Source organism: Electrophorus electricus, chromosome 15 (genome assembly GCF_041902795.1).
Source record: "Electrophorus electricus isolate QZ-2024a chromosome 15, ASM4190279v1, whole genome shotgun sequence".
NCBI lineage: Eukaryota > Metazoa > Chordata > Actinopteri > Gymnotiformes > Gymnotidae > Electrophorus > Electrophorus electricus.
Genome location: NC_137511.1, coordinates 10,076,824 through 10,093,224, shown reverse-complemented (window position 1 = coordinate 10,093,224; position 16,401 = coordinate 10,076,824). Strand labels below are relative to the sequence as shown.

The window sequence follows — 16,401 nt, the reverse complement described above, 5'->3', positions numbered from 1 at the left end:
CACCCCTATAACAGGACACTGTCATGGGGATGTGGCAGGATCTGGAGAGAGGTAGAGAGAGAGAGAGAGAGAGAGAGAGAGAGAGAGAGAGAGAGGTGATGAGGATATTGGTACCTAGGTGGGGGAAATGTGAAAGAGATTTATTTTTCCAAATGCCAACACTGTGTGTGTAATAATAGCCATTCTTTGTGCCATGTGTGATGTGATAGAAAAGGAATGCAATGAGTGATTGAGAAATCAGAAGGCAACCAGGTAAGATAACAATGCAAATTCAGTTTATGAAGGCCTGAACTTTACTTCAAGAGGAAAACATGAGCATTTACTCATAATACTAACCCAAACAGATGGGCTATAAGAAACATTTTTAATTACAGTTCAAGTGTTGCAATTATTTATGGAATGTCAAAATGACACAAAACCTTATCATGAAAGTCACATTTTTGGTGTCTATGTGTTAAATATAGTCTATTCTGCTCGATTATCTCATGTGATTCCATGGCTAGATACTTCTCTATAGAAATTACATTAAATTACTAAGTCAGTCTGACAGTGTGTGAGATGTGATGAGACATTTTGCCTTTGTGGGCTGGCAAAGGCTTCAGTGGACCATCTACAAGGGGGTAGTAGTGTGCTACCCTAATACCATAATATGTTGAGTTCTGGTTGGGCATCAATCTGTCAAGCTCAAAGCAGAATATCAGATGTGTGTATATAGGCAGAGTAGCTGTCATACAGTTTGAGTATGGACACTGTCTATGACATCAGCATCTCGCTTGCTTGAAGAGGAGTCCTGTGTATAGGTTTCTTCCTAATGTTCTGGGGCACACTTTGTTCAGTCAGTGCAAGCCCACAGAAGCAGAGTGAAAAAAATGTGTTAGCCTAAGAGGAGGCTATATTCGCCCAGTGAACCATAGGGGCTTGCTATCTGTGGGTGTCCCCTTACATGCCATATAAGGGTCCCAAAGACTAGAGTGCTATCGCTTTCTGCAGTGTAGGGCTATTCTTAGGCTGTCTGTCCAGGCCATCCGCGCAGGCAAGATCTCTCTTCTTTCTGCTTTTCAACACTTTTTTCTAGTTTATTTTGTTCATGTAAACAAGGGAGCAGTTCATTTATTGGGTGCCTTACGGTTGGAAGATTAGCTGACTTGCTTTTCCTTTACATTGGTTGGGAAGCGATTGGTTATGGCTTGTGTCCTGTACTGACATCTGTTTGTTGACTGGCTGTGTGTCACTTCGCTCCCTCGTGCGTTATTGCCAACCCTTATTATCGTTCTTGTGTTTTAGAGGCTCCTTGGCGCCTGCCCGTACCCGGGTGTTCGTCCAGACTGCAGGGTGAACAGCGAAAACAAAAGAAAGGAGTTACTTGTCCCAAGACGAGGCTTTTCATCTGAACTGTCCACAAAATGAGCAATTACACAGTAACTCTGTCTGGACCTGCACCATGGGGCTTCAGACTGCAGGGAGGCAAAGACTTCAACATGCCTCTGACAATCTCCAGGGTAAGGCCTATCAAAGATGCCAAATACACTCTAATAACACTGAAACCCTAGCTATAATAATCATTCCATTGATGGTGTATTCTCTCCTGTGTGCTATTTTTTGTTAACACCTACAGCAATCTAAAAGATTGACCAGACCAAGTAGTTTTCTGTTTAGATGTCAATTAGACACTTTTTCAGTGTTCATGTTTTTCAGACACGCATGTCACATTTTTTCCACACACCCATATCATTTTCCACATAGCCATATGGAATGATTACATAACTTAATGTGTTGCAAATGCTGTTGTGCCTGCTATTATAGTCCATCCTGACATTATCTAACCAGCTCTGGCCAAAGCGAAGTGAGAAGTGCCTTGATGTGTGTACAGTGAGGGCTATGAATAGCAATAGTCAAGTCGTGTGCGTGTGGCTGTGGTAAGATGAAGCAAAAAGGAACAAGTGCTGATATGCGCTGCAGGGCAGATTTTGCCAGGCTCTCTGGCAGGCATATTGGACTGGGCTTAGCCTTGTGCCATCCTTCAGAGAGTTGCAATTCAGATTGTCTGCCAAATAATGTGCAGTTTGTTAATCTGTCAGTCTAAAAGAGAATAGACCTCATCTGAACAAGGAGTCGTCTAATTGTGTGGATCCCAGTTAACAGCTCAGTTGTCTCTGCAGCACCCATTATGTAATGATTCTCATGGCATGTTTAAGTTACCCAGTAGGAGCGTGTATTTGCACTCAACTCAACTGTTGGTAGGATCCCAGGACCTCTTGTGGCATGTTTCACAGAGAGACATTCAAGTTGTCATTACTCACTCATGATGTAGCTCATTTTAGCTCAGGGCTCTTAAGCATAACTGCTAAAATAGCTTAGGTTTGCCAATGAATGAGATACATTTGGAAGTGGCTGGGCTGTGCTTTTAGTATCTAGTGTTCTCTGATTGACAGACAGTCTGAAATCATGTGTGTCAGACACAGGTACATGTAAACGGGCACAAGTAAATGCTCTATGTTCCATACCATTGGTTTGGTTTTGCTTTGCACTAAACCGTCTGTGTGACAGTGAAAAAGACACAGAGGGTTTCATGATTGACATTCTGGACTGGGTCCATGATGAACAATTCAAACATGCTGTTTTATCAGATGGGTGACATTAGATTGCTGTACCTCCTTTGAGTTTATAGACTGTATTATCTTGATAGGAGCACTAGTTAAGTTCATTATTTTTATTATTATTTACATTTATATAGCACCTTTTTCAGACTCAAGGATGCCTTACAGACAGATATCAGCATTTGCAATCACTCACACACTGATAAGAAGCAGCAGTCAATTTATGCACAGCAGTTGTATTGATGGCTTTGAGAAGTTAAGGTTTAACAACTGCATAGAATTCCTGCTTTTGTGGTCAGTGGCTTTACTCAGTTTATGTTATATTGTACTGCCATGGCCATGATACATTTTTACTATGTGTTGATCTCTGAATTCAGATGTTCACTTCCATGCTAAAGGATGTGGTCAAAATGAACCCAGAGAGACTGTAGTCTGCTGCAAGAGGAAATCTCTAATACTGACAAATGAGTGTCAGGCAGCCCAGTTCAGCCATTAAACTATGGACAGGGCATGTAGCCATATACTGGCTTCTACCTTTAATAATATGGGACTGCCATAAGCTCTCTGGTGGTAGGTCTACCTGTAGGTCTAGGGTAAGGCATTGGCCTGACGATTTAACCAGTTAATAGAAAGTATCCTACAGAGTGTATTGTTCAGGTTTAAGATTCTGTTACTTCTAATCAGGCCAGTTTGTAGCATTTACAGTGTAATTAACTCTTGGAACCCATGGGAAGTGAAAAAAAGCATTGCCAATGGGACAGCAAAATGTGCAATCCTGGGTGGATAGGACACACAGTCCATCAGAAGCTTTGAATGAGAGATGATTTTTCTGCCCTCAGAGAGACTGGAGTGTATAAACAGTACTTTGCAATCATCGTAAAATGATGAAATGTAAGATTTGACTTACTGTTCTAGAATGAAGAAATGTAAGATTTGACTGTTCTAGAATGATGAATGTAAGATTTGACTGTTCTAGAATGATGAATGTAAGATTTGACTGTTCTAGAATGATGAATGTAAGATTTGATTGACTGTTCTAGAATGATGAATGCTGAATCATCAACTGATTAGTGCATGGCAGTGAATTAATCTGAATATTTTCATGTTATACTTAATTTACATAAGGGGTGAATAGAATAATGTAATGAAGATGTATAAACCAAATCTTGTGATATAAAAAACAGGCTTGTAAAGTAAATCTGGTTAAAGAAATGAGTGAATACATAAGGAAAGCTATAGGATGCCAAAAAACACAACAACAAAAAAACCCTCGGGGCAAACACTGTCTGTAGGATTTCATTGACCTTACCTGAACTGCTGACAAAGAACTGGACTTCTGGTGATTGACATTAGATAGACGTCAGGCCAGCACATACAAATATAAGTACCATTAGGGTGTGAGTTTGTGTGTGACAAACATGTGTGACAGATGGAGGACTGGATTTAAGGATAAAATAAATGTGTGTGTGTGTGTGTGTGTGTGTGTGTGTGTGTGTGTGTGTGTGTGTGTGTGTGTGTGTGTGTGTGTGTGACAGAGATAGAGAGAGAGGACTGGATTTATGGATAAAATGAAGCTGGATTATGATAAGATGCCTGGACACAACAATAACTTTTAGCCACTGGACTGATAAGAGCTTTATCTAACAAATTCCCACTCAATAATGATGTATTTAGAAACATTTAGACTGGAACATCTTGTAGGTTGAGTTCCTCTCTGACAATAAAAAGTGTTAATACAGCATTAAATGCCTTCTAGAATCTAATATATTTTCAACATTGTCTTGCATATCGAGGATGGCAAGTTCTATAAAGTGCAAGTGTTTTTGCATCTGAGATAATAAAAAAACATATTTAAATAATTATACCAGCAAGATTACATTACTGTTTTGTTTTTTTCACCATGAATGACAATATGGCACGCTTCATCTGGCATGACAATATGGCACGCTTCATCTTTCTTTATTTCTTTAGCATTAGAGTTGAACAATTGCATTATTGGCACCTCAGTATTTCAGAATCCCATATAAAGAATGCATCAGTATAGTTTGTCCTGGAAAAGGTGAGTTGTGGCTGATGGTCTGCTACTATGGGGAGATAGTGTAGAGGCTTTTGCAAGTGTTTATATAGGTGTATATTAGCAAACAGAGATGCCATGAGCAGCATGTGAGTAGCCATCCCGCATTAGCAGTCCAAACAGTACTTCTGGCTGGGTCATTCCCAAAGCATTGTTCGCTAATTAAAGCTGACATTTTAGCAGACACATTCTCATCAGTCACAGAGCCTGTAACCCTGCTTCTCTATTCTTTCAAAACTATGGTGCATTACCAAACACAGCCCTCTGTACTACCCTACAGTATTACTATCTAATTACTGTGTCAAATAAATTAGTTTCTTGATAGTACTTTATAAAAGAAGAATGTGAATATGTTTAATATATTAGATATTAAATGAGATATGTTTTGTACATGCCTGACAAAGATGGGTTAGAGTGGAGCAAATTTGTAAATATCGTTAGGATATTTGGGACAGTAGAAAAGCTTTTTCAAATCCCAACATGTTCTCAGTGTGAAGTTCACTGCAGTTAACCACTTTATTATTATCCAGTTATCTGTTTTGGTTAATTTTCATGCAAAAATACAATTAAATGAAACATAGTACTCCTCTGTCTATTGAAATCACCATCCCCTTGTGCCCTATCCGGCATATAGATAATTAATAAATATTTTGCCTTTTAATGTACATGTAATGTTTATCCACTGGCACATACATATTTAATTCATGATTTAATAATATGAATTTTAATTACATTTTCATTAATAATAAAACACTAAAAGATAAGCAAAATAAAATATATTTGGATGGTGTTGCCCTGAGCTAGAGAACTAGAGAGGAGATGCAGTGTGAATTCCCAGTAGTGAATCGTATGGCGTTCCTGACCAGCACACTCCAAACTGAAGCATCTTCATGAAGCAGCTAGATAACACCTGAGCTGTCCAGCCTTGATTACTGCATTAGGAGGGATCATTGACTATGCTGTTGTCTGGACAGTGTGAAGGGACCTCTAACATGTCACAGTGGCCACAAACACACACACTGCAGTAGACAGCTCCTGGCAACATTTGAGACTCCTCAGTGCTTGTGAGAATGTACATTTTACTCATTGCATGTAGGTTTAGGTCAGAGAAAAATGCAGTGCAAACATGAAGGCGAGTGCTTGGACCGGTTTAGAGAGCATGAGTCTGCAGCAGTGGACTCTGAGCACTTACTTATACTCAGGCTGTGTGGGGACAATACCATCTGTACTAAACTAAAAAGGGGATTACAACTGAAAGTAAAAATAAGCACAATTTAAAAAAAAATCATTTGTATATTGTGTTTGCAATATATGTAGTGTTTCTTGGAATGTTTTTTTGTAGGCATAGCACAAGAGAAATACATTTCCCAGTGTTATTACCCTAATGAAACATCTTTACTGACGACACATTTAAAGGCTGGCATGGTGCCTGGGTCCATCTTGCTGAGGGAGTGTGTTGAATAATGGTAACAGGTGGGAGGGCAGCAGAGCAGGGGGCCCCTGGGAGCAAGCTCAGATGGAGGGGTCGGCAACAACACTCTTTATTTTTAACGTTTTAACGAGCTACCCATAAGCCAAGTTAGCAGCTCCACAATATGGGGTTTCAATGCTCAACTGATGCTGATCTGTAGGTTCTTCTAATGCAGGTGGGAAAGTCTTACTAGTTATGTAATATGAAGAAATAAACTAAGTGCAGAAAGTGAAACTAACTTTGATATGAAACCCAGAGACTATAATATTATTATATTATCTATATTATTACATTTTCTACATTATTCAGCACATGATAAAATGCCTTTTAACATTGCAATACCACAGTTGGATTCTTTTGGGTTACCTGATTTTGTCTGCTTTGATCAGGCTCTTTTAGGATGTTAACTTCCTTCCACCAATACCCCCAAGTCCTAGCATCTTAATGTCTTACTAAATATTGCTGGTGCAATGACACTCTTCTCTACATGTTCATTACAAACAAATAATTATCTCTTATGAGTAATAAGTAAATATCTTCTTCACCCAATAACAACCTGGTTAAATGTACCTGTGAGGTTGGCAGAGGGAGTGAGACGTGAGTGCCAGAATGGAGTGTCTTTATTCTCCACTGAAACACAAATAACAAAGCACCATGGAGAATAGAAATTAAAGGAAAGAAAGGAAATAGCACTGGCAGTAGTTCTCGCGGTGTAGTGGCACAGCAGAGTAGCCGTAAGCAGGGATGGGTTGTACTCCGGGCTTTAAATAGAGGGAGAAACAGAGTCAAAACCAGGCACAGGCGCAAGCAGTCAATAATCGGGTGATTGGGAGCAGGGTAGGTATAGTGTGTGTGTGTGACAAGGGGCATGTCCCTTGGGTGGGGTGTCTAGTACACAATGACAGTACCTATAATGAAAATAAATTAGTGAATAAAGAAATGCTGGCTCCAATCATTACCTCAACTTGCACCTACTGGAGTTATTTTTCAGTATGGGAAACTTTATTTGCCACACATCTTATTTATGCATTGTTTGTGCATGTTTTTTTATAAAAATATTTTGTGAACTATAATATGTAATATGTCACATAATATAAAAAGGTATTATATTAAAAAGGTCATAACTAAAAGTGATGATGTGGAGTGAAAATGTGGTCTTTGGTATTTTGTCTCATAGTGGTTATTTAACAGAACATTGCGGCATATGTCCACAGATCACACCAGGCAGCAAGGCAGCCAATGGAAACCTGACCCAAGGTGACATCATCTTGACTATCGATGGGGTCAGCACTGAGGGCATGACCCACCTGGAGGCCCAGAACAAGATCAAACTAGCAACTACTAAACTGAGCCTGTCCATGCAAAAGTAAATATTTACACAGGTTCACTAAGACCTCTCTCTCTCTCTCTCTCTCTCTCTCTCTCTCTCTTTCTCTTTACGTCTCTCACTCTTTTTGTCACATTAATTTTGCTGTTAATGTATTCTCTCTCCATCCTCTTACTGGTTTGATGTTTGGCCACAGTGCAGATATTCAGAGGCACCAGCAATCCATCACATCTACCAGTGTTATAATGAGTTTACCTGAGAAATGGATGCCAGCATTAAATGTGCTCTCAGTGAGGGATAAAGGCAGTCATAGTTGAGCTGGCATACAGCAGAAATGAAAGATAGCATACATGCTTTCTCATAGATAATTCAGAATTATCACTGTCCTGTGAATCCTAACAGCTATTATGTAAAAAAACAATCTATAACTCACTTTCAGTTTTTTTAATAAGAAAGGCCCTTAACCCTTAACCATCAATTGCTCAAGTTGTGCTACAAGTTGTACTCAGTCATAATTGTAAGTCGGTTTGGATAAAAGCGTCACCTATTTGCAGTAAATGTAAATGTAAACAGACACTCCATCAGGTCTGACCAATGGAGATGAAACATTTTGAGAGTCAGAGTTTGAGTGGAAGAAGCGAGAGACAGAAGGAGAAAATTATGGTTTTAAATACCACCATGCTACAACTCCTCTGCGGCATTGCGCTCAGATTCTCTGGCTGGGTCCATACCACTAGCTAGCCTTCATTACACGTTCCCCTTATATTATTCTTACAGACAAGAATCTCAACAATAAAAGGCCCCCTTTCAGCAGTTGTCCACTTCTTAACAAAAAGAAGGTGGTAAAGGATTTGTGGTGCCTCCAATAAATTTTATGAATCATTTTTATTACTTGCTGTATGAATTCCCTGACAGCACAATAAAATGTACCAGATTAACTACACATTAGACATAAACTCACAGACACAAGCCATCATTTCCTTTTACTCCTGCAATGTTTCCTGTCTTTGATAAGAGCCTCACAGGGGTTGTATTGAAACTGTTTGTGGACTGCACTGGAGAGGGAGTTATAGTAATGTGTATGTATGCTTTCTGAGAATCCAGTTTCCATCACATTTCCTTGATGTTGGTGTTTTCTGGTGCTGATGTGTATACACTAAGTGTTTTCACAGATTTTTCTAACCCATAGAAAATGACATATTTTGGTTAGACTGACCTAAAGTTATCTATTGGAATGACTAAAATGATCACCCACAGTAAATTTAATGCAGGCAATTTATTTATGTATTTATTTACTTGAGTACAAACGACTTGGTTTATTTTCTACTTTAAATATAGCCTTGTGTTTTATTAGAGAAAAATAGAATGCAAAAGCATATATTGACTATATTCTATGACAAAAGACAGGTAACAATAACACATAGATTCCATCATATTAGTACAAGCATTACAGTTAAAGCAAGATGACCTGTTGTGGTGTGACTTTTGTTGTGGTAATTACATAGTAACCTTCAGGGAGAATGAACTAGGCAGTTCATTTGTCCTTCAGCAAAGAGTTTTGTCAAGCCTCACAGATGTAGTCTGTCACTTCCTTTTACGCCGTCTCAGGTCAAAGATACGTAGGGGGTGTACTGGAGCTGTTTGTTGACTGAAGTCTTATAGTAATGTGCATGTGTGTAATAAGACAGACTTATAGTAATGAGACAGTTATGATGAGTAATGTGCATGTCTGATTTCTGAGAATCCAGTACAGGTTCTCAGAAAGCAATGTATAATTATTTTGATGTTGGTGCTCTCTGGTATGCATATACTTAGACCACAAATTTTCTAACCCTAGAAAGACCAGTGAAAATTATATATTACCCACTGACATATTTTGTTCAATCAATTGGACATAATTATCACCCATAGCTAATTTCATGCAAGCTATTTATTTATTTACATTTACATCATTTGGCAGCTGCCATTGTCCAGAGTGATTTACAGAAGTGCTTTGTAGTCTCTATCAAATACATATCCTGGAAGAACAATAGATAGGTCAGTGTCAAGAATAGTGTGGAAAAGCCCTGGCTAGCATGGAATATTTATTTGTTTATTTAAGAACAAAGCACATTTGAAGTAGAATTATTGGCTTCTTTTCTGCTTACAAATGTAAATATAGCTTTTAAAAGCCTTTAAATATTGGCATTCTACAAGAAAAGACAGGTAACTAAAACAAAGACAGCCTTCTGTGGTGTGACTTTTGTGCTAATTACTTGTAACCTTCAGGGAGAATTAACTAGGTATAAGGTGTTTGATTATGCTGGACAGGGCATAGTTCACAGTGGTGTTGTTATTGTGTTAGAATAAAGACACAGATTGAATTCCAAGTGAGAATCCTGTGAGAAACTATGAGCTGACCTTTTATTATAATATAACCATGCCATTACATCTGGCCCAGCATAATGTGTCAGCTTGCATTAAGTCTACATAGTCATTTCTTTTTTAGCTTAATGGTATGCTATGGCTCTGAGAGACATTTACCTTTCTTATGTACATTTATTTATACCCTCATTTAGAAATAGATTGATTTAGAACTACCCTTACCTGTTAACTATCACTAATGTGTGCTATTTGAAGATAAGCTTAAATCTGTTTAAGTCAGTAAGCTTGCAAATGACTGCTTTGATTGTTCTGGCAGGTCAAGACGCCCAGCCCCTGTGCCTACAGCTACGCCAAGAATGGACTCACCCATGCCAGTTATTCCTCACCAGAAGGTAATTATATCTCAGTGATATCTCAATAATGTCTCGAACACTTAAGCAGCAGGAACACTAGGCCATGAAGACATGTCTAATGTGCAGTTGTTTCAGTAATACTTCCCTTGCTCTGATAACTCTACAACTGTGTTCAAAATGACAAGCTTCTGTTGTACTGTGTGTTGACATATTGAGGCTAGCAGCATTTGTTTAACTTGTACACATTGTCATTTTATCTAAGATGATTAACAATCTATGAGAGGTTCTCCAGCACAGATAAAGGGTAGAAGTTGAAATGAGATCACGCAAGATGCTGTTAAATTGTTGTTGTTGTTGTTCTTCTTCGTCTTTTTCTTCTTCTTCTTTTTCTTCATATTTCATGTTTTTTGAGTGCTGGCTCCCTCTAGAGGGTCTTTCATGTGATGCAATATCATATATAAGTATAAACCCTTTCTCAGGTGTGGTTAGTGGGCTGTCTTTCGTGATGTTGCGAAAAGAATTCCAAAATTGCCTTGTCAGTTCTTCAGTTTTGTCTGACATTTTCAATCACTAAAGAAAACTGTGAAAGAAGAGGAAGATGAATCTCCCTTTGGCATCCAGCTGGCTGAAATAACCTCCAGGAAATCAATTACTCATGAAGAACCTTCTGGAAAACCTGAAGAACAATTAGAGGTTGCACCTTCTCCCCAACCACCTATCAGCTCTGAGATCTTGCTTTCTCCCAAACCATCTATCAGCTCACCTGCCAAAACATCTGCTCCAGCATATGTTTCCTTTGGGCATGCGGTAAAATTCAGTCCCAGCCAGAGGGGACAGTATAACTCTCCTATAGGCTTGTATTCTTCAGAGACTCTGAGAGAGATCGCCTTGCAGCATGGTGGCTTAGACAGCATGTCATTACTGGGGTAGGTAATATTATAAGACCCAAACCAAAATGTGTGTATCTTTACTCCAACAGTCACCACTTTCCTTAATCTGCCTTGTTACAACTGCTAATACTTCACTAACAAATGACAAAGTGGGTGTTGGCTAACCTCACCTACATCTCCACAATGCCCTTTTTGAATGACATATTGCAACGAATACTCAGAACATTCCAAATTGAACCTCCAAAATGAACATTCCAAAATGCACATTCTGCTCTAGCATGCTAGTGAGATGGGAATGTACAGGACAGCTGGGCCTCTGGACTGGAACAAGCCCTAGTTTATGGAGCTACAACTGCAAACGCTCTTCCAAATGACAACACACACATCAGGTATATTTATCCCACGAGGGCTACATAATTTTTCATTCATTGGCCATGCCTGTCATTTTGGGATACAGACTACACTCTTTGTAATGATGCACAAGCGTGATGTTCCCTTTGAAAATAAACTTCTGCAAATGGACAGGTCTAGCTACTGCATAGTGAGAAGAAAAAACCAGCTGATCAACTCCTCACACAGATGGAAGCAGTGTCAAATAACACCAGTGTCTGTCTGTGTTGTGACACAGACATTATTATTCTTATTGTGCAAAGGTGCTTCTATTCAGGTCAGTGATGAAACTTAAGGCCACATTCAGGCATGAGTGTTGCCTGGCATGAAAACAAGCCCCATGCCACAATGGATTCTCCTGCTCTCTGACTGAACAGAGAGTGACCTAACCATGAGCTCTCTGGCTAAACAGAGAGTGACCTAACCATGAGCTCTCTGACTGAACAGAGAGTGACCTATCAGTGAGCTCTTTTAATAGCTGGAGAATGTCACAGCTTCTGTTTCAGTGCATCCAAAACCACGTCCTACTGTAGCTATACCATCATATACCACCACTTCTATTTGCAGGGCACAAGAACAGAAATCCTCCAAGCCACATTACATTGAAGTGTCTATGTGTACCTTCATGTTTTACTTTCATATTTGTTTCAGGTCTGGCTGGATCATGTATAATATGTGATGCCCTACTTGACTAACTCAAGTTACTGCTCCTGTACATGATTATTATGTAGCATTATTGAATGCATTTTTGCATTCCTGCTCTTTTATACATGATATGCAATCTGAGAGTCAGCCAGTTTTTTTTGTTTGTGTGTTTGTTTGGTTGGTTGGTTTTTTTGTGCATGTGTGTTGATATACTTTGATTGGTCATATATGTGAACCTGGCAGGGTTTCAGAAGATGGCACAGCACTCCATGATCGTGTTCTGGGGCTGGGCTGCAGAAGCCAAACTCCTGTTCCAGTCAATCATTCTGTGCCACTAGCAAACTGGAATGTACCAATAATAACCATTATTTCCATCATGTGACAAGAGAGAATGGCACCGAATATTTATGGGTCCTGTTGTGTGGTCACATTGATGTTCTACTCGTTGAAAGCAACAAAAGAGGGAAAATGACATTTCGTTCTTTCTTCTTCCTTTTATTAGCTTACTTGTCACTGAAAATAATTTGATTCTATTGGCACACTACTACACAAAGCACACACTAATGCCTCTCATTGTCTGTTTTTTTTTACACGTTGTTGCAGGTCATTGCCAACACAGCTGCCAAGTCAGTAAAATTCCTAAGTGTATAATCGTTAATGTTTACTTGTGTGTGTGTGTGTGTGTGTGTGTGTGTGTGTGTGTGTGTGTGTGTGTGTGTGTGTGTGTGTGTGTGTGTGTGTGCGTGCGTGTGTGCAATTGCGTTTATGCATGTGTATGTGTGTTCTCAGGCATGGTTCCATTTGAGTGTTACCTGCTTCTTCTGTAATGTACTGGAAAATGTACACGATAAATCATTAAAAATTATATATCTTAATCACATATAACTGTGCTTATATACAGTGGATTGAGGTTTTTGATAGCAATGTGGTACATCATTTCATGTTGGCCTCTATCCACATTCAGTACCAAAAACTAAAAGATGCTCTAGAAATCTGCACACCTAAAGTATACTATAAGTATACTGCATGTTTTGATTATACAGTACATGTAAAGTCTGTGTTTATTCGGATGTCATTTCATCAGCATCACTACACTATGATGAATCTGATAAAAGCTTTTCCCAATCTGCATGCTATGTGCTTACTTTGGGACTTGGTCCTTGTACTTAGTTTGTGTACAGTAAAAGTTGTTGTATGTTGTGTCCTGTTTATGGCAAATTAAGTAAAAAATAAACATTTACTTGATAATTCATTGAACAAGTTATCAAGGTATTCCGTATATAGTATATTGATGAATATCTGCACTAATAAGGTTAACCGGTTGATTTTAGGAGGTAAGTCAGCACTTACTCACTTAAGTATCCCTGCAGTAAACTCTCACGCTCTCTCTCTCTCTCTTATCTTCCTCTGCTCCTGTACGTGCAATCCTCCCTCCACATGTGATCCTAAATATGGCCACCTTCCCCTCCCCTTCCTCCTGCTTGTCACCTGCTTGGCCTCTGACAGCCAAGAGTACATCCCCAGCTTCAATCCCATTGCACTGAAGGACTCTGCTCTGTCCACTCACAAGCCCATAGAGGTGAAAGGGCCAGGGGGCAAGGCCACGATCATCCACGCTCAGTACAACACTCCCATCAGCATGTACTCACAGGACGCCATCATGGATGCCATTGCTGGCCAGGCTCAGGCCAGGGGCGGTGATCTGAGGTGAGTTCCTTCTTCCTGGGCTATCCAAGCCCTTACTTCTTAACATGCTCAGGTGTTCAGCCTGAGGTCTCAGCCACCAGCAATGTGGAAAAGGCTCACTCGCATGCACTAACAATGCAGTTCAAAGTGGGAATTATATTATCCATTCATTTGTTGGTGAGTACCAGGATAGATACTATTTAGATGGAATAGGATAGATGGAAATACAAGTGTTGTACACTAGGGGGCATAATTGACTACTTTTAGCACTAACATCAGAAAAGCTACTAAGGCTTGCACATTTCCAAGTGGAACAGACAGGTAAGGGTGAGTTTGATGGATTCTAGGAGAGGGATGAGTCTTTGAGGCTCCCATGCTGTTGTCTGTCAACCTCATCTTTCCTTTTCCTCTCCTTTCAATTCTGTCACTTCATCCGCTATCCACAACCTATCAACCAACCAAACGTACATTATTCCTCATCCTTGCTCCACCCTCCTGCTTGTCCCCTCCCCCTGCGTGACATGGCCTCATGTTGCCCCTCCCCATCCTGGCTCATCACGTGACTGTCAGTGGCGAGGACCCTGCTTCTGGATCTCCTTTGGCGTAAGTAGCCCAAAGTCTATCAAGTATGGCCTATATACTCAGCTGTGTGTTCTCATCACAAGCGTGCATTCATTACCAAGGGTTGGTTGCAAAAACATCAACATCTACTCTCCCTTTTTCATATTTTGGTATTTTTTTATTATTCAGATTATATACTCAGGAATACCTTCAGAGTACTAATGAGAAGCCAGGAAGTCTCTGCAGTGAGCAATCTGTGTGTTCAGACTCCTGTGTGGACTTTAAAAACAAAGGGATGTTCTGAGTACTTCTATGTCCTGATATACTGTTACATCTAAGTGACTATGATAATAATCAGATAATGAAAATTAATTGCACGCTTGACTAGACTTCATTAATATATTACAGTACATGGTAAAAAGGGCATTCAGCACCATTTAAAAAATAACCCACAAGAGTAAAATGTGAGACTGTCTCTCTGCAAAAAAGATAAATCCAGGTAACAACACTGTTTTGGCTACTACCCGAAGCATGGACAGTGTTAACTTTACTATAAAAAGATAGTCATTTGATCTATTTTTTCTCTTCATCTCCTTCGGTTTCTGTTTGGGGGACAGGTCCCTCCCCGTCAAAGATCCACTGGTGGACAGTGCCTCTCCAGTCTACCAAGCTGTGATTAAGACGGAGGACAAGGAGAACGAGCTTTCTGAGTGGGCTCGCCGTGCAGCCAACCTGCAGTCCAAGTCCTTCCGGATCCTTGCACACATCACAGGGACTGAGTACAGTGAGTCCTCATCTGCTTCCCTTCACAGCAGGAGACTTTGTGTACTAATGCATGCTGGCATACTGCATTGGTGTCAGCAGTACATCATGTGGGGTGAATTCAAGTTTGGTTAGACTAGAGCATCTTTGCTCATCTTTATATATCACAGTCAACACAGACTTGCTTATTCTTTCTTCCCATGTATATCTGATAGTCAGCATAGACATTATTTTTTATTTATTTTTTGTTTTTGTTTTCAGTGCAAGATCCAGATGAGGAAGCTCTTAGGAAATCAAGGTATCTTAGATTGATTTGTAACTGTCAACTGTTATGTACAGTGCCAACAGAGAGATGGATGCAAACCCATCTGAGCACGTGGTTTGGATCAAATATATAACGAACATAAAACTGTCCTCTTTTTCTCCCCTCCACCCTGTATTTGCCCAGGGAGAGGTTCGAATCAGAGGCAAAAGGCCCACGATTTGCCAAATTGAAAAACTGGCACCATGGCCTATCTGCACAGATCTTGAATGTCCAGGAGTAAGTACAAGACAAGGCTGATGGACAAGGGTTCCAAGGCAAGAGTCAACCAAGAAAAGAAGGTGACAGAAAGGAGGTATTGAAGGGAGTAATGTAGTGGCTGCTTTGGGAAATAAAGCAATAGATTAGTCTGTAAGAGAATACAGAGAGCTCTCCTTAGTGTTCCATGTTCAGGTGTCACTATGTCTCATCTATCCTTCCACCAGTAAGATCTTTTCTTTTCTTTTTTCTTTTCCTTTCTTATCCTTTCCTTTCTGTTCCTTTTAGCTATATATCCTAAATTAAAATTAATTGTTGATGTACAAAGGCAAAATCTTAGATAAACTTAAACATGTATACTACGCATTGCACCGCAATATCTCATGCAAACATATATTAAGCAACTGTACTGTTACTAATGTGAATAAAACATTATTTCTTTTATCCAAATCAACAATACATCTGTTGTCAGCGTGTCATTATTGTGTGATTGTGCGACTTCCATTTTCTGGCTAGCCTTCTACCATTGCTCCATGGTTCAGCTCTGACGCTCATGTGCCCATTGTAGGCACTTTCAGAGGTGAACAGGGCTCATCAGGGGCACCCTGACTGGTCTGTGGCTATGCAGTCCTGTACGCAGCAAGCTGCAACGTGTGTTCTGACACCTTTCTAATCATAACCAGCATTAACATTTTCAGAAATTTATGCTAGAGGAGCTCTTCTGCCATCACAATTTGGCCCTTGTGTCAGTCACTCAGATA

General features: G+C 39.7%; 1 protein-coding gene across 3 annotated transcripts; it reads left to right on the top strand.

The window, feature by feature from the left end:
* The first annotated feature begins 229 nt into the window (after nt 1–229).
* ldb3b (LIM domain binding 3b) lies at nt 230–16,099 on the top strand. Of its 3 annotated transcripts, XM_027002670.3 has the most exons (10): nt 877–1,033; nt 1,285–1,499; nt 7,357–7,508; nt 10,150–10,225; nt 12,715–12,737; nt 13,618–13,818; nt 14,368–14,400; nt 14,976–15,142; nt 15,382–15,418; nt 15,569–16,099. In XM_027002670.3, exons 2-10 carry the CDS (start codon nt 1,404–1,406, stop codon nt 15,663–15,665), a joined length of 882 nt encoding a protein of 293 aa, XP_026858471.2. In that variant the 5' UTR covers nt 877–1,033; nt 1,285–1,403; the 3' UTR covers nt 15,666–16,099. The 3 variants fall into 3 exon arrangements, with proteins under 3 accessions (XP_081553940.1, XP_026858470.2, XP_026858471.2); XM_081697814.1 differs by lacking the exons at nt 877–1,033; nt 12,715–12,737; nt 13,618–13,818; nt 14,368–14,400 and adding exons at nt 230–252; nt 10,763–11,112; XM_027002669.3 differs by lacking the exons at nt 12,715–12,737; nt 13,618–13,818; nt 14,368–14,400 and adding an exon at nt 10,763–11,112 and having other exon boundaries at nt 876–1,033.
* Nucleotides 16,100–16,401: the final 302 nt, after the last annotated feature.

Coding starts and splice junctions, on each gene's coding strand:
- ldb3b (XM_081697814.1), top strand. CDS start 1,404: ATGAGCAATTACACAGTAACTCTGTCTGGACCTGCACCATGGGGCTTC. Junction 15,143..15,381: donor CATCACAGGGACTGAGTACA/GTGAGTCCTCAT, acceptor TTTTGTTTTCAG/TGCAAGATCCAGATGAGGAA. Junction 15,419..15,568: donor GAAGCTCTTAGGAAATCAAG/GTATCTTAGATT, acceptor GTATTTGCCCAG/GGAGAGGTTCGAATCAGAGG.